We start from the raw sequence: 27,603 nt of genomic DNA, 5'->3' as shown, positions 1-27,603 counted from the left end.
ATTTTATGTTATCAGGCTAAGATACATTATATCCTATAAGGTATTAAAAGATCTGGTAGATGTGACTTCAGATCCCAGTGACAATTTCCTTTCTCTGCAAGAAACCTTTTCCAATTCATATTGTTGCCAGTAACTTCTCCCTGTTGTCTCCAAATTTCTCTGGTATAGTGTTTGCTTGCATAGAATTGATTGCTTTATGCTCTAAGCTTCCTGATGACAGGAATTACCTGATTGGTAGAGAAAAGACTGAGGGTGTAAGATTGGGGAAGATATCTGAACTTCTTCTGAAAAAAGAATGTCTGTCCTCTCCAAAGCTCCTTCAACTCTTTCCCTCATGAATCACACAGCATCATATCAACATACTAGCCACCAATTAATAGGCTTCATGTAAAATGCTACAGACTGGGCTAATAAACTTGGGTTACACTCATGTACAACAAATTTTTTGTAGCATTTGCCAATTTTGTTTTTTTAAAATAATAACCTTTTATTTTAAAAATACATACAAATATAGTTTTTAACATTCATCCTTGCAAAACCTTGTGTTCCAAATTTTTTCCCTCCCTTCTCCTACTCCTTTCCCTGGACAGCAAATTATCTAAAATATGCTAAATATGTACATTTATTCCATATTTCCACATTTATCATGATGTGCAAGAAAAATCAGATCAAAAAGGGAAAAAATGAGGAAAAAAAAGCAAACAACAAAAAAGATGAAAAAAAAACTATGTTGTGATCCACATTCAGTCCCCACAGTCCTCTCTCTGGGTGCAGATGGTTTTCTCCATCACAAGTCTTTTGGAACTGGCCTGAATCACCTCATTATTGAAAAGAATCATGTCTGTCAGAATTGATCATCATATAATCTTTTTGCTATGTACAATGTGCTCCTGGTTCTACTTACTTCACTTAGCATCAGTTCATGTAAGTCTCTCCAGGCCGCTCTAAAATTATCTAAAATTAAAATGTTCAATAGCATTCAATATCCTTATTTATTCAGCCATTTTCCAATTGATGGGCATCCACTCAGTTTCCCAATTTCTTGCCACTTCAGAGGGGCTGCTGAAAACATTTTTGCACATGGGGATCCTTTTCCCTTTTTTGTGATCTCTTTCAGACCCAGTAGAACCACTGCTGGCTCAAAGGATATGCACGGTTTGATAGCCCTTTGGGCATAGTTCCAAATGTTCTCCAGAATGGTTGGATTAGTTCACAACTTCGCCAACAATGTATTAGTGTCCCAGTTTTTCCATATCTCCTCCAACATTCGTCATAATTTTTTTTCCTGTCATTTTAGTCAATCTGAGATGTGTGTGGTGGTACCTCAGAGTTGTCTTAATTTGCATTTATCTGATCAATAGTGATTTAGAACATTTTTTTCATATAACTAGAAATGGTCTTATTTCTTCATCTGAAAATTGTTCATATCCTTTGACCATTTATCAATTGGAAAATGGTTTGTATTCTTATAAATTTGACTCAGTTCTTTATTATATTTTAGAAATGAGGCATTTATCAGAATCATTGGATATAAAGGTTTTTTCCTAATTTTCTGCTTTCCTTCTAATCATCACATTGGCTTCTACTCTGCATTGGTTTTATTTGTATAAAACCTTTTAAATTTAATATAATCAAAATTAGCCATTTTGCCTATCGTAATATACTCTAGTTCTTCTTGGGCCATAAATTCCTTACTTCTCCCTAGATCTGAGAGGTAGTCTATCCTTTGTTCTTCTCATTTGCTTATGATAAAGACATATCTTTATGTCTAAATCATGAACCCATTTTGACCTTATCTTGCTATATGGTGTTGTGTTGGTCAATGCCTAATTTTGGCTATACTAATTTCCATTTTTGTCAAACAGTGAGTTCTTATTCCAGTAGCTAGGGTCTTGGGATTGTCAAACACTTGATTACTGTAGTCATTGACTGTTGTGTCTTATGAATCTAGCCTATTCCACCGATCAACTACTTTATTTCTTAATATGCAACAACATTAAACATCCATTTATTCAGTTCCTGTGTTGTAAATAACATTATGCCTAGTATGGGATTACCAACTTAAATATAATACTGGCCTTGTCCTCAAGTTGCTTATAATTTAATAGGGCTGATAAAACATGTACTAGAAGAGAAATAACTAAAATGCAAAGTAGACTGTTTAAAATGTGTTTGATGTTCTTTTGTGTTTGAAATCCTAAATTCATTCAATATATATTCATTATGGGAAAAATGTCTAATTATAAAATGGAGCCTAGTTTTTTAAAAAATCATTAATAATATCGTCACTGATTTATGAAACTTATAACAGCTGGTTGAAAAGCTAAAATTTTATATAAATGAAGTTTTCTTACATCTGAGACTAACTTTAAAATATACATTTCAGGGGCAGCTACTTAGTATAGTGAATAGAGCACCAGCCCTGAAGTTAGGAGGACCTAAGTTCAAATATGGCCTCAGACACTAAACACTTTCTGGCTGTGTGACCCTGGGCAAGTCATTTAACCCTAATTGCCTCAGAAAAATAATTGGTCATTTCAATTTATTAAAAAATGTGAAAAAGATTGCTTATATTTCCCTGTTGAGGAGATAACATACAATGAAGGGTCAATGTTTACTTCCAGAATTTTTTGGCAGTTTAGGTGGTGACAAATTTTATGATTACCCCAGCATCACTGTAGCTTTTTATTTTTATTTTTTTTTCAAGTTGATTTGTATAAGCTGGTACCTTGAAAGTGTTTAATTTATATTTCTTTGATTATTATTTGTGAAGTTGAGCATTTTTCAGGTGATTATTATAAATTTGTTTTTCCTTTTATAAATTGTCTTTTGATCATTTATCCACTGGGGAATAAGGGTTGCCATTCAGTTTTTTTTTACCAGTTCCTTCTTTATTTTAATTGTATATAAAGTTTATAACTGTGATATTTGCCATATATATATGTCTAAGTGATTATTTTTCTCTTGCTTATATATTAGCATATAAATTTTTATGTTGATTTGAGTATACTCATATTGTACCTAAGTAATTCTTTATATTATATTTAAATAGAAAAAGCTAATTTCCCTGAAAAATTGAGATGACTGCATTATATTTTATAGGGGCTCTCCTTTAGCTGTCCATTTAGTTACCATATGTTATTGAGTCTATATTAACAATAACATTTCATGGTACAATCTCTCATGACTTCTGTCTAATGTATTGCAGTAGACTCCTAATTGAGCTCCCATCTTGTCTTTCCTTCTGTATGATTTCCAAAGTGATTTTCTTAAAGTACAGACCCCCCTTCTCCTTAAACTTCAGCTCTTCCTTATTAGCCTCTTGTTCAGCATTTCAGTTCTTCACAGCTTTCCCCCAAACTACCCTGTCAAACTTTTCACTTATCATTCCTTTCATGTATACTGACTTTCATGTTGTTCCTTACATAATGACATTTCATCTTCTATCTTTCTGCTTTTGCAGAGCATATCCCCCAAGCCTGGAATTTAAGTCTTCCTTTCCTCTGCCTCTTAGAATACTTATTATAATTCAAAGCTCAGATCTAAGTATGATCTCCATAATGTCTGTCCTTCTCTTCCAGCAACTAGTTACTTCCTGTACAAACCACTTTGTATTAGTTTTTTATTTTTGCACATATTTATATGTAAACATGCTTTCTTCCTGGTATATTGTATTAAAGGCCTCCCCACTGCATCTGCCTCATTTGCGTACATGATGCTGGTAGAATGTATCTTAATAAATGCTTGTTTATTTTTTTCAGACTTATACAGTTTTTAGAATAGTCTCTTAATTAGTATTTATGTTTTATAGCCATACTTTTCTGTGAATATAAAGGCTTTCATTCTTGAATATTCACCTAAAATTTCACATGAAATATATAAGAAAATATTCTTACAGTCCACTTTGAATGACTAACCTGTGAGTAAAGATGAAAGGAGAAGATTCATACTTATATTCCCCAATTAGGGTTTAGAGTAGATAACCTTTCAAGACTCATTAATCTCTAATTCTGTTTTGTTCCTATGATAATTTTAGGACTATGATTCTCTGACAATTGAGTTGCAATTTTATCAAATACACATCTGATACAGGTGTTATTGTAGTTAAAGGGTCTTGGGATTATTGTACATATTAATGGGAGGTAGATACACTTGGCCAAAATACTAAAGGGAATAAATAAAATCTCATTAAAAATAATGTTTCTTTGTGTTAGCACATGCTTTTAAAAATCTGTTAATAGTAGAAAGAGGGTTATGAAAAGATTCTTAATATATTATCTACAAAAGTGTCAAATATCTACTCTAACTTACTACAGATGATATAAGAAGTACTATTTTCATTTTAATCTTCAAGACCCTGTATGATATATGGGAACTCACTTTATAGATTGTATAGATGAAGCTTTATTGTGAGTTTGGGCATATTCTATTCTAGTTGTTTGGGGTGATAGCTAAGTGGTATGTTTCCCTGCTATATTTCCAACCATTTGTAGACTTGCTTGTCCCTTTACAAAGTGAATATGGGGATCAAAAATCCCTGGTTTGCCATAGTTTAGACTATCTAGAAATAAAGTATCGGGATATAAGACAGGCAAAAAAATAGTTCTTATGAAAATGGATCCGTTCCTTTCTAAATGCTATCTTTAGGATTCCCTAGTAATCTTTGTAAAGTCAGCCAGAGAACAGATATTGAACATATGATTTGTATTCAAGAAAAACTGAATTAAAATCCTGATTCAGACACGAGGCAAGTCATTCAACTTTTCTTAGCATCAGTTTCCTTATCAGTAAAATGAGGGGGTGGATTGGATGATTTTTAAGTTTGCTTCAAGCTATAAATCTGTGATCCTGTGGCTTTAAGGACATTATCCAAGGTGATTACATCTCCTTCTCCCTAACTGTAGTTTTGCACATAATTTCTGGGACTGCTACTGTGAATTCTGTGTATTTTATTTTTTTCCACATTGATAATAATACATATGCTAAAAAACTGGTAATATAAGCATCAAGTAATTTAATAGAGATAGAAAACTCTAATTTTTCTTTTTTTTTTTCCCTCAAAGATTACCCTGAAGGCAATAATTCAAGTGATTATCTTGCCCAAACAACAATGTATCTTCCAGAAAACTTCACATATTCTCCTTACCATCCATGCCCAGAAAAGCTGCCTTACATGAGTAAGTGAAACCTTATGTTAATTCAATGAAATGTTTATTTGTGCTACAATTCGTGCTACACTGGAGCCATTGTCTCATTGCTGTGGGAATTTCTTCCATCAGTGAAAATTGCAATCTATTCATGCCTTCTCATTCTCTATAATTCTTGTCCATGTTCTTCCTTAGATCCTTCACAAAGGGTCCGGAAAGGCACAATAGAGATACTTTCATTTAACAGAATAGGAAACTGAGATGAAGTCAGGTTTAATTGACTTGATCAGTGTCTCATGGATAAAATTGGAATTTGAACCTAATTCATACTACGATAAATCCTGTGCTCTTTCTATTGAATTGCATCGAGACCTTCCAAGGCTATTTCAGTATAATCAGCTCATTTAGTTATATGTTTTATTTTATATATTTAAAACTATGTTCTGAGAAGAAATCCATAGGCTTCGTCAGATTGCCAAAGGGGTCATAGCATAAGAAAAGATCAGTCTCTGTTTTATTCTACCCTTTACATTTTAAAAATAAGGAAATCTCAAGACCTATAGAGAGGAAATTATTTTTTTTCAAAATCATGCAGGTCATACTCGATAGAATTGCACTTTAAAACCAGGTGATGATATGCAAAAAATGGTAATTTGTTTAGGAAAGCGCTAGAAGTCTGGGACAGATCAGGAAAGGCCTTTTATTGAAGGTGGAACTAAACTTTGTAAGGAACTAGGGATTTCTGTCCTCATGCAGATGAGAAGAGGGACTACATTATAGGTATAGGGGAAAAATAGTTGGGAAAAGGATTGTCACATAGAGGAACATTAAAAAATCAGGTAGCCTGGAGCATTAAAAAAAGGGAAATAATGGGTAACAATCCTGGAAAGGTAAATTGGAGCCAAGTTGTGAAAGGCTTTAAATCAACCAGATAGTGGAGTTTATATTTAACCCTAGAGATACTTGGGAGTTACTGAAATATTATTGACTACAGTAGTAGCATGTGACGACTTTTTTTAAAAATAGGGAAATCACTTTGACATAAGTAAAGTGTTTGAATTATTAGAGTGAGGTACTTGATATTAATTAGGAGGTTATCAAAGTTACCCTGGTTAGAGGTTATGAAAGCTTAACGTAGTATGGTAACTATGTGAATGGATAGAAGAGGGAAGGTGAGAAATGTGGAGAATTGTGAAGATTTGGTGATTTATGGGATACATGGGTTAAGAAAGAGTGGGAGACTAAAAAAGATGATGATGACCTTGACAGAAATAAGGAAATTAAGAAGAAGGGTCTATTTTGGACATGTGTTTGAAATGTTCATAGAACATATTCAGTTTGAAATGTTTAATAGTTCATGATAAAATACTAAACTCAGAAGATAAACTAGAGATAAACTATTTTTAGGTCTGTTTGTGATCTGCGTTGAAATGATCATTAAATTAATGCTAATAAGGTAAGAAGAAGAGAGGACTCAGGACATTATCTTGGGATTTATGGAGTAAGTATAAGAGGAATTGGGAGTAGGAAATAGATCCATCCAGCAAAGGATACTGAGGAGTGGAAAAGTAAGTAGGAGAAGAAGCAAGAGAGCATAGTTTTTAGTATATGCTTGAGGATTGATTGATCAGAAAGCTATTGCAATAGGATAGGCAAATGATGATAAGGACCTGTATTAAGGTGATGGTTGTGTAAGTATTGAGGAAATTAGATAACAGAAAGGGTGCAGACCTGGGATCCTGGAAAGATAGTGATGATCTACACATCTATGAAGAAGTTTGGAAGATGGAGAGGGAGGTATTTGGGGAAAGGTATTTGGGAAAATTGGATATGTTGAATGTTTGAGCAATACTTGTTGCAGACCAAGTACCATCAACAGGGAGGTTAGTTCACAAGTATTGGGAACAGTAGCACTTAGACTTCTCACCATGTACCACCTTCTCTGTTCTCAGCCATTACCTGGGAGAATAGCCCTTTTGGAGATATGACTTAGCAATCATTTCTGTGGTGATTGCTATAGCCACTATACTAAAGCATATATATATATTTATTTATTTATGAGTGTGTATAATATATTAAATTGTACAAATAAAACAATATATTATATATTATATTATACAAATAATATATTACACACATTATGCACATTTATAGGTACATATAAACATGTTTATATGTACCTATAAATGTGTGTAATATATTATTTGTATAATATAATATATATATATAACATTATATATATATAAGTATATATCTATAATATAGTGCCACATCTACTGAAGACCCAGAAAAGAAAATTATCACCATCCAAATCCTTGTTACTCTCAAATGGCTTCGCATCAGAAACCACTGGTTTTATTAATGGAGATGATCTTAAAATGCATCAACATTTGCTTTGCCATTGTATCCTAAGGACCCCTGGACTTTTTCATTTGACTTGTACCCAACACCTTCTAAATGTTGATGTGTGCCCCAATTGGAGTGTGTATTACTTGAGAGTAGTGACTTTTATTTTCTGTTTGTGTTCTTGGAGCAAACTTTGCACATAGTAAATGCTTACTAAATGCTTTTTCATTTATTTATTTATTCATCAGATACATAGAACTGGGAGTTATTTGCATAGCCATAGGAGTTGTAATGCGGAGAGAAGAGAAATAGACCTAGAACAGTTTTAGGGAAGACCCAATATGGATGATGATGATCCAGCAAAGAAGGAAGAAAGAACCAAGAGAGATCAGTATCACAAAAACCCTTGGAGGGCTTGGTATTTAGGAGAAGGTGACTCACGATGTCAAATATTGTAGAGGGGAGATAAGAATCAAGATGGTGGAATAGCAATAGGCTAGTTCCCCTTTTTCACCACACTCTACAGATTGTAGGAAAGAGCTGGGAGTTTAAGATGGTCTAAATCTACTACTACTCTTGGCTCAGTGACTTTCCCCTCCTGCCATCATGAGGACCAAGGGAAGGCTGAGTCACCTTGGAATCCTTCAGTGTCAAGCAGAGGTAAGGGGATTTGGCTCAGCTCCATTTCTATTTTGTAAGATGGTGTTGGGAAGCCCATCTTCACATATGCTCCACGAAATGCTCCAGTCCCATTGGTCAAAGGACCTGGGAATATTCACCCTAGAGAAGAGACTCAAGATGGACATGACAGCTGCATTTGAATGTTAGAAGGGCTGCCATAAGAATGATGAAATAGGTTTGTTCTGTATGGCCCTACAATGTTAAGAATCCTATTTCAGCTATGAATAAAGAAAACTTTTCTAAGTGATCTGTCTTGAAGTAGAATGAGCTACCATGGGATTCCCATTAGTGAGATTCTTCTAAGGAGATTTGAATGTTATATTCTCAGGTGGTTCTGTCAAATTTAAATAGAAATGGGGAATACTGAAGTCTACATATGGCATATTGACTTCAAAGACCAAAATTAAGTTTATCTGTGTTTATTTATTATATTTTTATTTATTTTGCTAATTATTTCCCAGTTACAGTTTTTAATCTGGTTTGGGTCATACTCAGTAATGTTGGCACTGGGGACAGTTCAGTAGGAACTGTTTTGTAAGAAAGAGATCTTGAGACACTGGCCCTTGAAGGGGAGAAATCTGATATTGGAGGGGACAGAGAAACCCCAATATAGTATGGGAGAGTTTCCTATTTTAATTAATTTTGCAAATTCTGTGCTGAACTTTTCTGATATCACAACAGTACAAGACCTTTAAGCATTCTATAAATTTTGGTTCTCTGGGCCTGGTCACTTCATGCAAGTCACAAATCTGTTTTCAAGACTAAATTAATCTTGATAACGTTTTATTATTTTTATTGCTCTTTAGTTGTTTTTCAATTGAATCCAAATTATTACACCATTTGGAGTTTTCTTGGCAAAAATATTGTAGTGGTTTGCCATTTCCTTCTCTGTCTCATTTTATAGATGAGGAAACTAGGACAAATAGGATTAAATGACACAAGTTAAGTGTGTTTGAGGCCACATTTGAATTCAGATCTTCTTAACTCCAGGCCCAATACTCTGTCCATCTGTTTTTCCCTGATGATGTTCTAATACATGAGAAATAGAATAAATGGGTAGAGTTGAAATTATCATAAAAAAAGTTTTACATTTGGCTAAAACTCATTAAAAAATAAAGTTTAATAGATTTTTTAAGAGTTGTTTGAGAACATTATAATAAAATATCTACATAAAAATTCTAACAACCAGAAAAAAATTGACAAATCTCTGAAGATTATACTATATATATATAATAGAAATTATTGATAATAGAATTATTCAGGTTAATTTTCAAATTAGCTTCATCAGTAGTACAGAAAAAATGGAGTACGTGTTTTTTTAAAATTTTTCCTAGAGTAGTAGTGACTACTGTCCCTAGAGTTCTATCAAAATATAATTTGATTTTCAAGGTCAAGTTAAGATGAAATATTTGGTTAATTTTTTTTAGCAATAATATCAAGGTTTTAGATTAATCGTTGATAGTTTTAATATTTATAGATATTTCAGGGTCAAATTTGAACTGGATTTCATTACATTTTTAAGAAGTTGTTCTATCCAACTAGAAATTATAGAAAAATTGTTTTTTTCCCTAGATATAAGAAGTAAAAGATACTTAGAATTATTTTTTGGTGGGTGTAAAAATGTGTGTAATTGTTTGAAGCAATTTTTAAAATTAATGTTAAAATGCCTAATTTATCTTTCCTAATTTTAATCTTTAAATTACCCAAATAAAGTTCATTTTGGGCCCTATTCTTTCTATGAATTCAGTTTTGATTTATAATTGTTTTTATGCATTTTTTGGTCACATAAGGGGCAGTACTTTTTCTAGTGTACAACCTTAAAGATGTTTACCATTTCTAACATGAGTAATACAGCAAAGCTCTGAGTTACAGTGTTCTGTCTTAAAGGAGTTATGTTGTTTCCAATCTGGAATAACTCAAATAACTCAAAATCAAATCAAATAACTCAAAACTAGCGAAGAAAGGAAAGAGAATAATTTTTCAATAATAAATTTGCTGTGGAAAACTGAAAGCAATCCAGGTAAGGATCATTAAATATATGTTTACTCTAAAAGAAAAGAAAATAGCATGGGAGTGTATGTATTTGTGAAAGTTGACTGCAGAACTTGTGAAGGGTAGAAGATTCATAGCAAAATATCTAATGAAAATGAAAGAGAAAGCCTGACCTTTGTGGAATTATAACTTTATTAATCTAAATGTCTATCCCCTGATGGATAGATAAGATTATCTAATTTCTGCTTTAGTATTTCTGGTTATAGGGAGCTCAGAATCTTATAAGACATTCCAGATCTTGAAGGTCTTTCATTTTTATTGAAACCAAATTTTCTTCCCCATAACTTCTATCCGTCCAAGTTCTGTCTTTTGAATTCATATAGCATAAACATATTTATTGCATATGATAATTCTACATATATCTGAAAATCTCTTTTGTGCCTCTCTAAATCTTTTCCAAGCTAAACTTTTATGTTATTATATATTATATTACTTTAGGTGAAGTAGTTTCTCAACACAAACACTAGGATCATTTATTTATTTATTTATTTATTTTTTTGCTCTTGATTGGAGAATTTTATTTTATTTTAAAAATTTTTTTATTTTTTTTATTCATTTTTCCAAATTATCCCCTCCCTCCCTACACTCCCTCCCCCCGGTGACAGGTAATCCCATACATTTTACATGTGTTACAATATAACCTAGATACAATATATGTGTGTAAATACCATTTTCTTGTTGCACATTAATTATTAGCTTCCGAAGGTATAAGTAACCTGGGCAGACAGATATTAGTGCTAACAATTTACATTCACTTCCCAGTGTTCCTTCTCTGGGTGTAGTTATTTCTGTCCATCATTGATCAACTGGAAGTGAGTTGGATCTTCTTTATGTTGAAGATTTCCACTTCCATCAGAATACATCCTCATACAGTATTGTTGTTGAAGTGTATAGTGATCTTCTGGTTCTGCTCATTTCACTCAGCAACAGTTGATTTAAGTCTCTCCAAGCCTCTTTGTATTCCTCCTGCTGGTCATTTCTTACAGAGCAATAATATTCCATAACCTTCATATACCACAATTTACCCAACCATTCTCCAACTGATGGGCATCCATTCAACTTCCAGTTTCTAGCTACAACAAAAAGAGCTGCCACAAACATTTTGGCACATACAGGTCCCTTTCTGCTCTTTAGTATTTCTTTGGGATATAATCCCAATAACAGCAATGCTGGGTCAAAGGGTATGCACAGTTTGACAACTTTTTGGGCATAGTTCCAAATTGCTCTCCAGAATGGCTGGATTCTTTCACAACTCCACCAACAATGTATCAGTGTCCCAGTTTTCCTACATCCCCTCCAACATTCATCATTATTTGTTCCTGTCATCTTAGCCAATCTGACAGGTGTATAGTGGTATCTCAGAGTTGTCTTATTTTGCATTTCTCTGATCAATGGTGTTTTGGAACACTCTTTCATATGAGTGGAAATAGTTTCAATTTCATCATCTGAGAATTGTCTGTTCATATCCCTTGATCATTTATCAATTGGAGAATGGTTTGGTTTCCTATAAATCAGGGTCAGTTCTCTATATATTTGAGACCTTTGTCAGAACCTTTACTTTAAAAAATATTTTCCCAATTTGTTACTTCCCTTCTAATCTTGTTTGCATTAGTATTCAAACACTAGGATTATTTTAAAGATCAGAGAGGTTATGTATGCAAAGCACTTTTTTTCCCCTGAGGCAATTGGGGTTAAGTGACTTGCCCAGGGTCACTCAGCCAGGAAGTGTTAAGTGTCTGAGGCTATATTTGAACTCAGGTCCTCCTAACTTCAGGGATAATGCTCTATTCACTGCACTAGCTTCCCCTTGTAAAGGACTTTGTAAACCTTAAACTGCTATAGAAATATTAGTTATTATTTTTATTCTGATTACCCTTAACTGGATATGGTTCAATTTTTCAATGTCCTTATTCAAATATGGTACTCAGAAATTGACTCTCTCCTGGTTATGGTTTGATCAGTAAAGAATACAATGGAATATTATTTTCCTTGATCTGGACTCTATACTTTTGATTGACTTATGATTGACATAACATAAAATTAACATACAATATTGATTCTCATAGAGCTTTCGGTCAACTAAAATCTCTAGGTAAACCTCTTTCATGTGAACTGATTTAAAGACAAAAGTCAAGTTTTTCCCAACCTATTTTTATAAATTGGTTTTTGGAACTTAAACTCAGGATTTTATTTTTACTTTTATTAAATTTCATCTTATTATTCATTTCAATCTATCAAAATAATTTTGAATTTGATTCTTACAGCTAAGAAGATAACTTTTTTCCCAGCTTTTTTGTCAACCACAAATTTAATAACTATCCCATCTCAAATTGAAATATTTAAAATATAGTGTTTAGTATTAATGCAGATTAGCTTGCATATTAGCACTGTACTTGAAAGAATAAGATTGATTAATAGCATGCTTACTCAGGTAACTATGTGCTGATTTGAGGAAACAGTGATTCCTGGAGTCAGATCCAAGTAAAGATGTGTGAAGTAGACACAATTTAAGTTTTCTATGTGATTTTGGGTTCTGAAAGGAAAGGAAAGGAAAAATAATTGTTAAAGGGATATTTCAAAAAAACTAACAGGCACAGCATATTGGTAATTTAATCTTATGTCAAAAGATAAGATTACCTAGTAACAAGAGGAGATGATTACCTTTAGAAGACAAATATCTAGAATCAAACTCCAGATGCCAAAATAATATTAGAGGTAGTGAAACTAATGCAATGACTAAAATTAGTTGAGATTAGAGAAAAAGGAGAGTTGAGTTTTTATATTTGTTTGATTCTTGATTCAAAGAAATTTCTCAGTATCATTATGAAATTAATATATATATATATATATATATATTTTTTTTTTTTGCATTATGGTGTTTAGGCTTCTTAATTTGTGCTCATCAAGTATAATGTATTTCTGGTGATAGGGAGCTATTCTATCAGTCAGTAAGCATTAATTAAACCCATAGCATATGCCAGGCATTGTGCTATGTAAATTCTGGAGATATAAAGCTCTCAAAAATTCACAATCTAATCAGGGAGACACGTAAAATAACTATATGCAAACAAAGTATATAGAGAATAAAATGGAGATAAGGGTAGGCACTAAAATTAAGGGATTGGATAAAAAGCTTCTTGTAAAAGATGAGATTTTAGCTGCGGCTAAATGCAGGAGACATATATGAGAAGAAAAAATATTCTAGACATGGGAAACAGCTAGTGAAAATGCCCAGATTTGGGATATAGAGTCTCTTGTTCAAGGAGCAGAGAAGGGGTGTTCTATCAACTTCCGCTGTGCAAATCATAAATTCTGCTGTCTTAATATTCCTGAACTCTTTAAAAGAGAAGTCATTTTGCTGTGGTCCCTGTTGTCTTGGAAATACACAAAGTCTTCAGCCAGCCTCATCATTTGCCAATTAATTTTTCTTTGTCAGATATTTATTCATAAATCTTTTTCATCAGATTTTTTTTTTATCTGGAGACCCTATTTCTTTCCATTATTTATATCTTTCCATTGACTTACCTATTTATGCCCAAGGTCTTTAGCTGATGAATTTTCTTCCTTCTGAGATATCTGGTAGTTTCAGTTTTTTTTCCTCATATTCTCTTATTGCTCGTTTTCTGACTTTACCCTTTGACAGTGTCCTGAAGACTAGACCTCAAAGCTTTTTAAGCCTCCTCCTACACAGGATAATTCACATTTGGTCAACTTCAAATTCTGTCTGAAGATATACCTGGAGGGAAAAGAACTGGTCCATTTGGGTGCTGGGCCTTTTGGACAAGCCTGGTGGATACATAATATTTTGGCATCCTGTTCCAGTTCCTTCTCTTCCTCAGTTCTGTAACTGAGTACCATTGCAGCGCAGAGCACTGCAATCTCGCCAGAGTCATTGGGAAATATAAGTTAGAGTTTAATTCTTTTACAATCCTGTCAGAGCATGGTAGTTAATGGAGGAAGCTGTGCCATATGGATTGGAGATTAGCTTTCTCTGCTGTTTAGTAGTTGGGTTTTACCTTGTGACAAAATCATATTTATAAATATTATCCATGTTCTTTAAAGTTCCTAGTAAAAGAGATTTAGGTTTGTGGTATTCTACATGGTGGAAACAAGTGAAATCATTTTACCTCTTGCAAATGATTCTTAGAGAAATTTATGAGGTTGTTAGTATTAGAGAAAAGTCTAGTCCTCTACCCAGAAGTCTATCTAAATATTAAATGGTAAATTATGCTTTTAGCAATCTTGTTATCTCTCACAACTTTAACTAGCACCTCTGTGAAAATAACTCCTAAATCTATAGCTGCAAGTTCTTGAGCAGCATTTTCACTTGTGTATTTTATATCTCTATCTCTATCTCTGCTCTGCTGGACACTTTTACACCATATCTAAAACTGAACTTTTCCCTCCAAACTTGTTCTTTCTTCTCAGTTTCTTATTTTTGTCATTTGCCCTATTATTTACAGTCACTTTATCTTTTACTCCTCCATCTTTGCTGCTTCCCACTCCCAATCAGTTGCTAAATCTGGTTGATTTTGTCTCTTCAGTATTTTTTTGCGTCTTTTTCTTTTTTCTTTCTACTACTGCCAATTTTGTAAATAACTCATTATCACTGACATGGGCTATTGGACTACTTTCCTAATTGATCTTTACCTTCAGTCTTTTTTTCTCTTCAATTCGTATTTCATATTCCCAGCAGATAAATATTTATGAAAAATTGATCAATCATATCACTTCTCCAATCAAAACTTTTCAATGACTTGAATACCTTCTGAATAAAATCTGAACTTCTCAGTCTTCCTCAAATGGCCCTCCACTATCTGGCACCAGCTTTACTTTTTAGCGTTATCTCATATTACTTTATTCCATGAATTTCACCTCCTAGCCAATCTAGATTATCCAATTTATGTACTTTTATTCCTTTGCCTTTTCTCACACTTTCCTGTATATGGAATGTCTTTTAAGACCCAACTCAAAATGCCAAACTTTCTTTCAAGCCTTTTCTGATCCTCAAGATGGAAATGATCTTTTCTTCTTTAATGAATATAACACTTTAGACTTCTGTAGTCAGCTAAGTGTCACAACAGATAGAGCATGAGAGCTGGAGTAGGGAAGAGCTAATTTCAAATCCAGCCTCAGACACTTTCTTATGTGTGACTCTGGACAAATCAGTTTCTTCATCTGAAAAATGGGGATAAAAGCATCTATCTCCCAAGGTCCTATTGAATAATAAACACTATATAGAGATTAGTATTTATTATTCTTGTCCTTTTTTTCCCTTGCCTTTAATTGTACATGTGGTATATATCCCTCTCCTAGATTGTAATAAGCTCTATATGAAGTAGAAGCTTGTCCTATTGATTATTGTTTTCCCTGTATCTCTGTTGCATAATTTTTTTTTCCATCAGCAAAGAAGGGAATGGTCCCGACTTTTCATTATATTGGTTTAAGTATTTCCTGGTGAGGAAACTACCTAAGCCAGTGAAGATTCAGGACTGTTATGCAGATTATTGTTTTAGAGAGTTAACTCAATCAAAGAAAGGTAAGTGATCCATATACTATGAGTTCATGATATCTGCTCTGTGCACACCTGGTGCTTAATTAATATTCAAGTGACATTAGAATATTTATTGCAAACATGAGTAATTTTTTAATCTAGTATGCCAAATAAGAATGTTCAATTCAAGTAAAGAATTTATTTTCAGTCATTTTGATATTTAGTATATTTGATTTTTTATTGTAAAAAACATTAAAATGTTTTCCTTGCATTTCTTTCTATCTAGGGGGCCTTATCAACGTCAATATGAGTGAAATCAGTTTAGATGAAATCCAGCAGGTATTCTCTAAGGATTTAGACATTGGTCCAGGTGGTCATTGGAGGCCCAAAGACTGCAAACCCCGATGGAAGGTGAGAGACACTCTTTCATAGTAATATTATTATGTTTTGAGTGTGAAAGTATGTTAGACTCAAAGCATGGAATTGATCAGATTAATCTTTATTCCTTTGATCAATGGATATCTTTATCTTCATGTGATAGGAGAAGGGCATTGGCAGCTGTGATGTGACAGAATCATATTTGTAAATATTATCCATGTTCTTTAAAGTTCCTAGTAAAAAAGATTTAGTGTAAATTGATGATGATCATATACTCTGATACAGTGAAACAAATTTGGATAACTGGTTTTGAATCTTGATTCTTTACTTAGAGGTAGCTGACTATCAAAGAATAGAGTACCATACCTGAAGTTGGGAAGATGTGAATTTAAACTTAGACTCAGATACTAGTTGTATGATCCTGGGATAAGTACCTTCACCTCTATCTACCTGAGTTTGCCCATCTGTAAAATGGGAATAATAAGATAAAATGAGATATATTTATCAAGTGCTTTAAAAAGCACTTAAGACATTTATAAATGCTAGTTGTTATTATCATTATTATCATCGCTATTATCAATAGTAATTTAGCTTTATGACTTTGGATCCAGAAAGACATAGTCCAGCTTCTGACACATCCTAGCTCTGGAACCCTGGACAAATATTTTAACCTCTTAGTGTCCCAAGGAACTCTCTAAGACTGAAACTTGCAGAAAAAAGTGCTAACCTGTTCTGGCTAAGAGTTCTTACTTGGAAATTCTTATGCTAATTAAATTACAGGTATCTCTGAAACATATGGATGTATGAATGAAAAAAAGACGCACTTAACTAAGCACTATGTTCAAAGTACTGCTAACTGCTGGTAATTCACATGGGAAAGCAACTCAGTTCCTGCCTTCAAGAGACTCACATTTTTATAGAGGGAGACAACATATAGAAGAGGTCAGCTGAACTGAGTGGAAAAGGATTAATGGTGTTTAGGGCACAACAGCAAAGCTTATGTGCTAATGCATCTTTTAAAACGCCATTTTCATTGATAAGCCATCTTTACTTCAGGTGTTACTATTTGAATCCAAAGTGTCAATGGCCTTATTTCTGCTCTACATTTTCAGCAACTGCAGATGCTAATAAGTTTTATCTTCCCAAGATTTTATCCTCACACATTCAGATTTCAAATTGTCAAATAGTTCTATAATCTCTTTGCTTTGGATGTTTTTTTTCCAGTGATGCAGTTTACAACTCTTTCATGCCTGATCAATCTTTGTGAATCTTGTTGGTTTCCCCCCATGCACTCAGATCCATGTATATAATTGGGAACCTCACCGTCTTCTGATACAAAGATAAACATTTGTGGAACACTTGTGCTTTCTACCTGTGATCCTTTGTTTTTTTCATGTGACCAAGACATTTTTCCCTCTCATATTTCCCTAGTTCCTTAAAACGACTTTTTTGTTATATACTTAAGCCTGTGTATACCCACTATGCCCATCTCTGTTGTTGTCTGTCTTATATTCATTTTCAGTTCTTTGGCAACTGTAGTAGTTTATGATTTATAGCCGTACAGCACCAAAAGTAGAGTATTATTAAAAAGATGAATGTTTGTTTCTGGGAGAAGTTGGAGATATCAAAGGAGTTTTATAGTATCCTCAAGTTTCCCATTCTTCTCCTTCTGATTAATTGTGGTTAAACACTTCCACTATTTTCCATAGCCTATCCAATTCATATTTCATATTCATTATTTCTATGACACTATCTAACCATCTCATCCTCTGCTGTCTTCTTCTACTTTCAGTCTTTCCCAATATCAGGACTCTTCCAATGAATCCTGTCTTCTCATGTGGACAAAGCATTTAAGCTTCAGCATCAGTGTTTGTCCTTCCAATGAATAGTTTGGATTAAATTCTTTAAGTATTGAGTGATTTACTTCCAAGGGACTTTCAGAAATCTTCTCCAGCACCACAATTTGAAAGTATCAATTCTGGGGCTCTTAGTTTTCCTTTTAGTCCAACTCTCATAACCATACCTTGCTGTTAGAAGAACTATAGCTTTGACTATTTAGGTGACTTTAGATGACATTTCTGCTTTTCATTATGCAATCCAAATTTGTCACAGCTTTCCTTCAAAGGAGCATCTTTTAATTTCATGGCTAAGATCATTTGCCATTCTCTTTGAATCCAAGAATATGAAATATGATAGTTTTTACATTTCTTTTCCCCCCATTTTCTTGAAAAGTAGGACCAGTTGCCAAGATCTTAGTTTTTTCATGTTAAACTTCAAGCCAGCATTTACAATTTGCTCTTTCTCACTCATCAAGAGGCTTTTAAATTCTTCTTTACTTTCCACTTATTGGATTTTCACTTTTGGTAAACTACTTTGGTAGCATTGTGGAAGATGGTTTAGAGAAGGGCGAAACCTAGGGCAGGGAGACCAATTAAGGGACTTTTGAGATGGTCCAAGTGAGAAGTAATGAAAGTTTGAACTAGGGTGGTGGCCATGTGGATGAAGAGAAGGGGACAATTGAGAGACGTGGTAGAACTGATAGGATTGTAAAACTTATTAGATACATGGAGTGAGCAGAAGTGAGGCATCAAGGATGACACTGAGATTGTGATCCTAGGTGTCTAGGGGGGTATTGATGCACTCAGCAGAAATAAGAAAGTTTGGCAGATGGATGGTTTGGGGGAAAATATGAGTCTTTTTTGGATATGTTGAGTTCAGGAAATTGCTGATGTGGTATTGGCTCTTGGGAGAGATACTGGTGTTAGATATAGATCTGGTCAAGTATAAAGAAAATATATCCAGGAAGAAAAGGTAGTTAACAGTGCAAATGCTGATGAAAAAAGGGGAGCCAGGGATGCAGTTTCATCCAAAGAGAGCCAAGTGAGTCTCAGTAAATGCCAGAAGATGGAGCAGAGGAAGTGATCTGAGATAAAATGAAATTTGCTAATTTTGGATCGTCAGTACCAGAGGGCTCAGATGGGCCTTTTCAGGCTGAAACATTTTGGAATAGGGAGAATTTTCACTAGCTATCATAGTCTGTGAGAACCAAAGGTCACTTTCTTGGTACATTAAAAAAGTTGAGTAAGCCTTGGGCTTTTTAAATTGTCTTTAAAAATTTAAGAAGATTAGCATGTTTTAAAAAAATAGAATATTTCATACTTTGATAAATTTATAAAGCGGCTACTTTAGTAGTTTTACATTATATTTTCCTTGTTTCTGATTACATAGGAGTGTCTCATAGGACTTCCAATTACATGAAATTATTTGAAACAGCAAGTGATTACTTGTAGTAGCTTTGATTTATTTTCTGACCTAGCCCTGATCCTAATAGTTCATGTTTGATATTAGGACAGAATGAGACACTTGTATGTCATTTAGCAGTTTTAAAAACATTTATTTAGCCATAGCAAGAGGATATTAAACCTTGAATGAATTGAGCTGAGCGAAGCTTCTTTGCTGTAGTTATTCATAACTTTCCACCAGCCCATCCTAGGGACTGCCTGGAATCTGATGACTGCTTTTGACTCAAGTGGCCAGAAAGTGGTCAAATCTGGAGAAGTTTTTTTTTTTTTTTTTTTTAAATACTTCCTTCCTTCTGTTCCCCCCTCTTCTACTCTTCTCTCTTAAAAACCTCCAGCAAACAACCTAGCTTTATTTGCTGGGAGGGGGAAACAGGAAAGTTTAGAATATTGTTCTCACCAGAATTTGTCAATTAATAACCTTAATTAGTAATAATTCTTATTGAAATCTCAACAGTGCTGCAATATACTAACAGAAGAAATTAAAAGTTTGATGGTGTCTAGTTGCACATTTTTGTCTATCTGTATCTCTTCTTCATACATAAATACAAGTAGTCATCCATTTGTCTGTAAAGATAATAACATTTTATTTATGTATTATTTAATAACATCCAGAAGTAAATCCTATTTTGATGTTTTTTAATGACACAGAGGTGACTAAGGGATTTTAGAGGATTTAACAGCAAAATGAAAGCTCTGATGGATTTTAGATAATATTATTATTATCATCAGTGTGATTATTCTTTTGTTTATCCTTCATCTGGAAGAAGATCAGTGACCTCAGGAGGGTCATGTCTTAAGTTGCAAATGAATTGGATTTAAGGCATGCAGTGTTGGGCAAAGTCATCAGCTCCAGCGTCATCAGAGACCAGTAGCAAGACTTAGGTCAGGAAGATTGGTGATGGTCCAGAATGCTTAAGAGACTTTAGCCTTTTAAAGCTAAGGTCTTTCACAGGTCCCAGTTTATATGAGGCAACACCTGTTCAGCAATTAAAGATTAGATAAAAATGGAGGCAAAGGATGACCTGGTTAACTTTCACAAAAGAATCAGTTAGGGAGGGGGGTGACCTTCAGAGTTTCTAGCCAAAATAGATGCAATTGCTATTTACCTGTTAATGTTCTACTCATTCCACTGCCCCCAAACCTTTCCAAGGTTTCTTTTGGAGGAGGAACTCTTAGACAGTGACTATCTGAGGAGGCAGCTAGCTGGGGCAGTGGGTAGATTAAAGGGCGAGTCAAAAAGAATCTTCTTCCTGAGTTCAAATCTGGTCTCAGATACTAGCTGCATGACCTTGGAAAATGGCAAACTAACTCAGTATATTTATTAAGAAAACCCTAAAAAAGATCATGAAGAGTTAGCAATGACTGAAAAACTACTAACCAATAGACTGTCTGTGGAACTTAATAATAAAAGAATACACTTTACAAGGTTTGTAAAAAAAAGTACTTATCATACATCACCTCATTTTAGTATCACAACAATCCAGGTAGGTAGTTACTATAGTTATTCCCATTTAATAGATGAGCAAGTTAAAGGTCAGAGAGGTTGTGACAGTATGATTATTAGTATTATTATTATCATCATTATCTGATATTTACATAATACCTTTAGTATGTGTCAGGCAGTATGCTAAGCATTTTACATTTATCTCATATAGACTCATAAGAAGTCTGGGAGACAGGTGCTATTATTATCCCCATTTACAGTTGAGGAAACTGAGGTGAACAGATATGAAGTGATTTGTTCAGGATCACACAACTAGGAAATGTTTGTGGCTGGATTTCTACTCAATTCTTCCTGACTCCAGCTCAATGTTCTATTGATCACCCTACCTAGAAAAGCTTTTGATGTTGATCTAGTATCTATTGTTTGAGCTCTAGCTCAGTTAAGTTCTAAGAAGCTGATTATTCTAATGACCATGGGAAGATGATTTTTATATTTTTTTGCCACAGCAAGTTTTGAAGACTGCTACTGAGTCAGAGAAATTGTGATATTGGCAATCTCTGTTGAGATTCATAGCAATGAAATCACAGATCTTTGAAATATTGCAGTAATAGCAAAAAATTTAGAAATTTTAAATTAAAAATTGTAAAAGATAACATACATGTCAAAATTAAATTAATGTGTATTAAGATAATTCATGAGTGTGGCATAAGGTGATCAAATATTGAGGATGCTCAAATTTTGGCTTCTTCATAAATCAAGAGTTCCATTGAGGAATATAGATTTAAGTGGGTCACCTTTTAAGCTGTTTTTTTTCTTTTTTAAACTAAAGTGTCTCAAAAATTATCATTAATGGCAGAATTTGCATCAGACATTAAATATTAAATCATTTGGGAATTTTCATTCTTTATCTTTATACCTTTTTTATACTTACCTGAGATTTTCATTATTTTTTGTTTTTGTAGGTGGCAGTTCTCATTCCTTTTCGTAATCGCCATGAGCATCTTCCAATTTTTTTCTTGCATCTAATACCAATGCTACAGAAGCAGCGATTGGAATTTGCTTTTTATGTCATTGAACAGGTGAGACTCTTTACTTATAGTGGTAAATGTGTTGAATTCTGAGACCTTGTTCATGAAATGGATTAGGATTTACATTATTTATCAAAGACAACTAGTGGTCATAGTGTTTAACATAAAATTTTATTTCAGATATAGTTTAAATTCCAAGTTGCAGAATTGCTTTATCACTAACTCTTTATTTAGATATTATTTTAAGATAAAACAATCTTTGTAAGTTACAGCCAATATTAACTTGTAGTGCTAATATCACTATCTCCTTCCCCCATCATTTGTATTCTTTAAAAAAACCTATGTTATATTGCCACATTTACTGAAAAACCTTTGCTTTTGGGTAGAATTAAATTCAAAGTGTTTTTTCTTTCTTTATAGAAGTTGGATACCTAAAGTCTTAATCTTCTTAAGATTTTTTCTCTTAGTTATTCTCATTGTATACTGAATTTATTTTATTTATAATTTTTCATTTTTCAAAATACATGCAAAGAGTTTTCAACATTCACCATCGTAAAACCTTGTCCAAATTTTTCTTCCTCCTCCTAGACACAAGTAATACAATAGAGGTTAAGCATTGAATACAGTATTTATAAATTATTTGATAATCAAGATATGTACAAGAACAATATGAAAACAACTATAAATAATTGTTTTTTGGAAATATAAACCTAAGTAATTAGAAAAATGAGCAATTGATAGTATAACTCAGTATAAGTTACAGTACTACCTGTATTAATTTACTTATACAATGCCATTCTAAACAGACTAAGTATTGTTTTATAGAATTAAAAAAAGATAATGAAATGCGTATGGGAAAAGTTCAACAATTTTAAAAGAAATGATAGGAATGAAGGGAGTCTAGCTATGCCAGATCTCAAACTATACTAAAAAGCAATCATTAAAAACAGTACAATACTGATTAAATAGGTCAATCAGTGGAACAGATTAGGCTTATAACAAGCAAAGGTGTCATATTCAAGTATATGTTAAATACAAAGGCCCCAGCTATTGGGTTAAGAAATCAGTGTTTGACAAAAACTGCTGGGAAAATTGATTAATAGCAATGTAGAAGAAATTAGATTTAGATCAGTACTTTATACTTTATTCAGAATTAAACTCCAAATGGATACATGATGTAGACATACAAAGTTACATCATTAAACAATTAGAGAAGCATGAGAAAAAATTACCTATCAGATTTATAGATGATTGAAAAGTTCATGATCAAACAAGCAATGGAAAGGATCATAAAAGATAAAATAAATAATTGTGTTTACATAAGATTAAACACTTTTTTGCATGAAAAATCTAATAAGCCAATAAGGAAATAATTAACCAAGAAAATTATTTATAGCAGATTTCTTCAATAAATGTCTTGCTTATTTAAGGAATTGATTCAAATTAATAAATTAAAAAAAAAAGCCATTCTCCAGTTGACAAATGATCTAAGGATAAGAACAAATAGTTATCAGGGAAATAAATCTAGGCTATTTGTTGTCATTTGAAAAAAAATCTCCAATTATTACTAATTAGAAAATTAAAATTAAAGTATTCCTGAGATTCCACCTCACACCCTTTACATTAATGGCAAAATAACAAAAAAGATAAATGATAATATTGAATGGATTGTAGTTAGATAAGCATATTGATAACATTGTATATAAGCCTGTGAATGGGAACAACCAATTTAGAAAGCAATTTGGAATTATACACAAAAACTTAGTAAACAATAATACCCTCTGATTAATTTTAAACCCTGCTAAACTTATATCCAAGAGATCAAAGAAAGAGGAAAAGGTCATTATGTATGGAAATATTTGTAAAAGCTCCTTTTGTGGTGATCACTGGAAACTAAGAGGACTTCCAACTATTTAGGAATGGTTGAATAAGTTGTGTATATGAGTTAATTATTAGGTTATAAAAAAATAGATGGTTTCGGGGCAGCTAGGTAGCGCAGTGAATAGAGCACCAGTCCTGAATTCAGGAGGACCAGAGTTTAAATCTGGTCTCAGGCACTTAACACTTACTTCCTAGCTGTGTGACCCTGGGCAAGTCACTTAACCCCGGCCTCAGAGGGGAAAAAATAGATGGTTTCATAAAGACATGGAAAGACATGTGAACTAATACAGAATGAAGAACTATAACAGTTTATACCATAATATTAATATTATAAAAATGGACTTTTTATGAACTTTATAAACTAATCAAGAATGAAATAAGCAGGCGAACAATACTTTTTAAACAATTGCAATAATATTATACAAAACAAAAAAACTTTTAAAAATTGTAACAACTATTGTTGGTATAATGACCACTTATAATTTTAGAATATCGGTGATAAAACATGCTTGCTTATAAAGTGATGATAGCTTTTAGGTGCAGAATAAAATCTGTATTTTTGTGTATATCTACTGGGGGAATTTATTTTGTCTTTTTCTCCTATAAAATACATATTTATCTCCTTCCATAAATCCTTCATAGTGTATCTACCTACCATGTTGGAGCCTATATTTGTCACCAATGTTTGGGGTTCATCTGTAAAAGTTCCATACTTGAACTCTCTGTTACCCATATTTTTGTTATATCTTCTTTTTAGATCATATATATCCTTAATGGTATTTTTTTAATATTACTTTATTTTATTTTTTTTTACTTAATAATTTTTTATTATATATATATATTTTATAATATTATCCCTTGTATTCATTTTTCCAAATTATCCCCCCCTCCTTTTGTTCCCTCCCCCCAATGACAGGCAATCCCATACATTTTACATGTGTTACAATATAGTCTAGATACAATACATGTGTGTGAATACCATTTTCTTGTTGCACATTAAGTATTAGATTCCGAAGGTACATGCAACCTGGGCAGACAGATATTAGTGCTAACAATTTACATTCAGTTCCCAGTGTTCCTTCTCTGGGTGTAGCTACCTCTGTCCATCATTGATCAACTGGAAGTGAGTTGGATCTTCTTTATGTTGAAGATTTCCACTTCCATTAGAATACATCCTCATACAGTATTGTTGTTGAAGTGTACAGTGATCTTCTGGTTCTGCTCATTTCACTCAGCATCAGTTGATTTAAGTCTCTCCAGGCCTCTCTGTATTCCTCCTGCTGGTCATTTCTTACAGAGCAATAATATTCCATAACCTTCATTACCATAATTTACCCAACCATTCTCCAACTGATGGACATCCATTCATCTTCCAGTTTCTAGCTACTACAAAAAGAGCTGCCACAAACATTTTGGCACTTTAATGTTACTTTAAAGCAAGCCATTTTTGATATGGGCTCTCACCTAGTTCTTTACATTGTACTTTAGGTTAAACACAATATTAATTATTCATAGATTGTAGTGTTTCATCATTCACAGACATATAGCATCACTGGGAGAATATTATGTTATGTATGTTTAATTATGCATATTTGTTCCCCCATATATAGCCACATATAAAGAAAGAATGTATTATCTAAAAGTATTTTTGACAATATATAATTTATAAAAATGTATTATCTTTTTAGAGTGCTATAGACCATCCATATAAATAAATACTATACCTGTTTTCTAGTTCAAGATTTGTCAAATGAAAATCAGATAATAGGCAATTTAAATGTGAATTAATGTACTTTTTCTATTCTTTTGATTTCCATTTTATTTTATTTTACTGGGAATGCTGTGGATATACAACAGAATTCTGGTTTTTTTACAGTGTAGGCAGATGTTTGTATTTTCCTAGCCTATTAATTATGGGGAGCAGTATTTAGGATTAGAAGACAGTTGAACAGATAAATATAGGTGGAGTTCTTATACAATTTGAAGGTATAATTATTTTTGAACACTATTTACAAAGCTATTGCAAGTGTGACTTCAGCTATGAAAATGGGTAGTAGCTGAATTGACCTTGATGTTTTTAATGACTATATACATTTTTTGTTTGTTTTTTAGGGAGCAGGTGTTCTTTTTAAAAAGACCATAATTAATTTTATGGAATGTCTGAAATTTTTCAAGTGATATTGTTTTAGAAATCTAACCAAGTAATATAATGCATGACAAAGCAATGGAACTGATTACCTTAAGACAGTACAAACTATTCTCAATGCCCTGTAGTTACATCTTGTATCATTTCATAATTATGGTCTTTAAAAAATAAAAGTACTAGTTCTTTTTTTCCAGAGTTTGATAACTTGTCTACTTTTTGTTTTCTGGTCATCTTTTTTTCTGGTCTTAGTTGTGGTTTCTTACTTAATCATTTCTCCCCTCTTCATGCTTTTCATTCCCTTAGGTTTGTTATACTTTGATTACATAGGGAATCAGAATGAAGAATTTCAATTTTCTCAGACTTCCAGAATTATATCTCCTTTAATGTTCTGCTTTGTCTTTGACATATCATTTAACTTTAACTCTCACCAACAATCCCTATTCAGATAAACCCTTTCACTGTTATGGTAATGATTCTGTCACTTCTTTGGTGCCTTAGTCCTTTTAATTTTTATCCCCTTTTTTTCAACATCTATGTTTTTACCTCCTGGAGTAATCACATTTTTCTCCCATTGTTTACATGGTAGTTGCTTTCATTTATTTATTTATTTATATTAATTTTATAATTATAATTTTTTGACAGTACATATGCATGGGTAATTTTTTTTTTACAACATTATCCCTTATACTCACTTCTTTTCCGAATTTTCCCCTCCCTCCCTCTACCCCCTCCCCTAGATGACAGGCAATCCCATACATGTTAAATGTGTTACAGTAAATACTAAATACAATAGTATTTAGTATTAGTAAATAGTTAATAGTATTAGTAAATAGTTAATAGTATTAGTAAATACTAAATACAATATATGTGTGCAAAACCGAATTTCTTGTTGCACAGTAAGAATTGGATTCAGAAGGTAAAAGTACCCTGGGTAGAAAGACAATAGTGCAAACAGTTTACACTCATTTCCCAGTGTTCCTTCTCTGGGTATAGTTGTTTCTGTCCATCATTGATAAACTGGAACTGAATTAGATCTTCTATATGTTGAAGATATCCACTTCCATCAGAATACATCTTCATACAGTATCATTGTTGTTGAAGTGTATAGTGATCTCCTGGTTCTGCTCATTTCAATCAGCATCAGTTCATGTAAGTCTCTCCAAGCCTCTCTGTATTCATCTGGCAGTTGCTTTTAAACCTCTTAAATTTCTTCCCAGAATCATGACTCTATCTATCTGCTATCCTTTTAGATATGGTGTAAGTTCAGTATCTTGAATTTGAACATAGTAGATAAACATGTATTTTTTCTCTGTCTATAATTTGTTTTTACCATTTTGTGATGATATAACTTTTATTTTTATTTTTTTCTTCCCTTCCAACTATTTTACCAATTGCTAAAATATAGCACAGTCTTTCTAAAATGGTACATTTCTATTCCAAATAGAAATGCTTTTTGTGTTCTGGATATTTTTGGTTCTAATTTTTGGACAGCTTCTCTTCTGATCTCACCTTTTATTTCTTATACAAAATCTGATTGTCAAAGATAGAATTATAAAATTCAGAGCTGGAAGAGAACTCACAGAATTCATCTAGTACAACTTCATTTGAAAAGTGGAGTATTTCTATATCATCCATGACAAGCAGTCATTCAGTCTTTGAAAATCACAAGTTTTAGGCTTTGTCTAGTATTAGACTTCCTCCACA

At 32.9% G+C, this 27,603-nt stretch overlaps 1 protein-coding gene across 1 annotated transcript in view; it reads left to right on the top strand.

Annotated features, from left to right (window-relative positions):
* The window catches only part of B4GALT6 (beta-1,4-galactosyltransferase 6), an 87,902-nt gene that overhangs the window by 36,826 nt on the left and 23,473 nt on the right, over nt 1-27,603 (top strand). Inside the window, exons 3-5 of the mRNA XM_074277204.1 lie at nt 5,064-5,177; nt 16,007-16,131; nt 21,807-21,923. Of these exons, the coding sequence (XP_074133305.1) occupies nt 5,064-5,177; nt 16,007-16,131; nt 21,807-21,923 (356 nt within the window). The remainder of the gene's footprint in view (nt 1-5,063; nt 5,178-16,006; nt 16,132-21,806; nt 21,924-27,603) is intronic.

The sequence above is a fragment of the Sminthopsis crassicaudata genome, chromosome 1, assembly GCF_048593235.1.
Source record: "Sminthopsis crassicaudata isolate SCR6 chromosome 1, ASM4859323v1, whole genome shotgun sequence".
Classification (NCBI taxonomy): Eukaryota; Metazoa; Chordata; class Mammalia; order Dasyuromorphia; family Dasyuridae; genus Sminthopsis; species Sminthopsis crassicaudata.
Note: the sequence above shows the minus strand (reverse complement) of the source record. Positions and strands in the feature narration are given on the sequence as shown.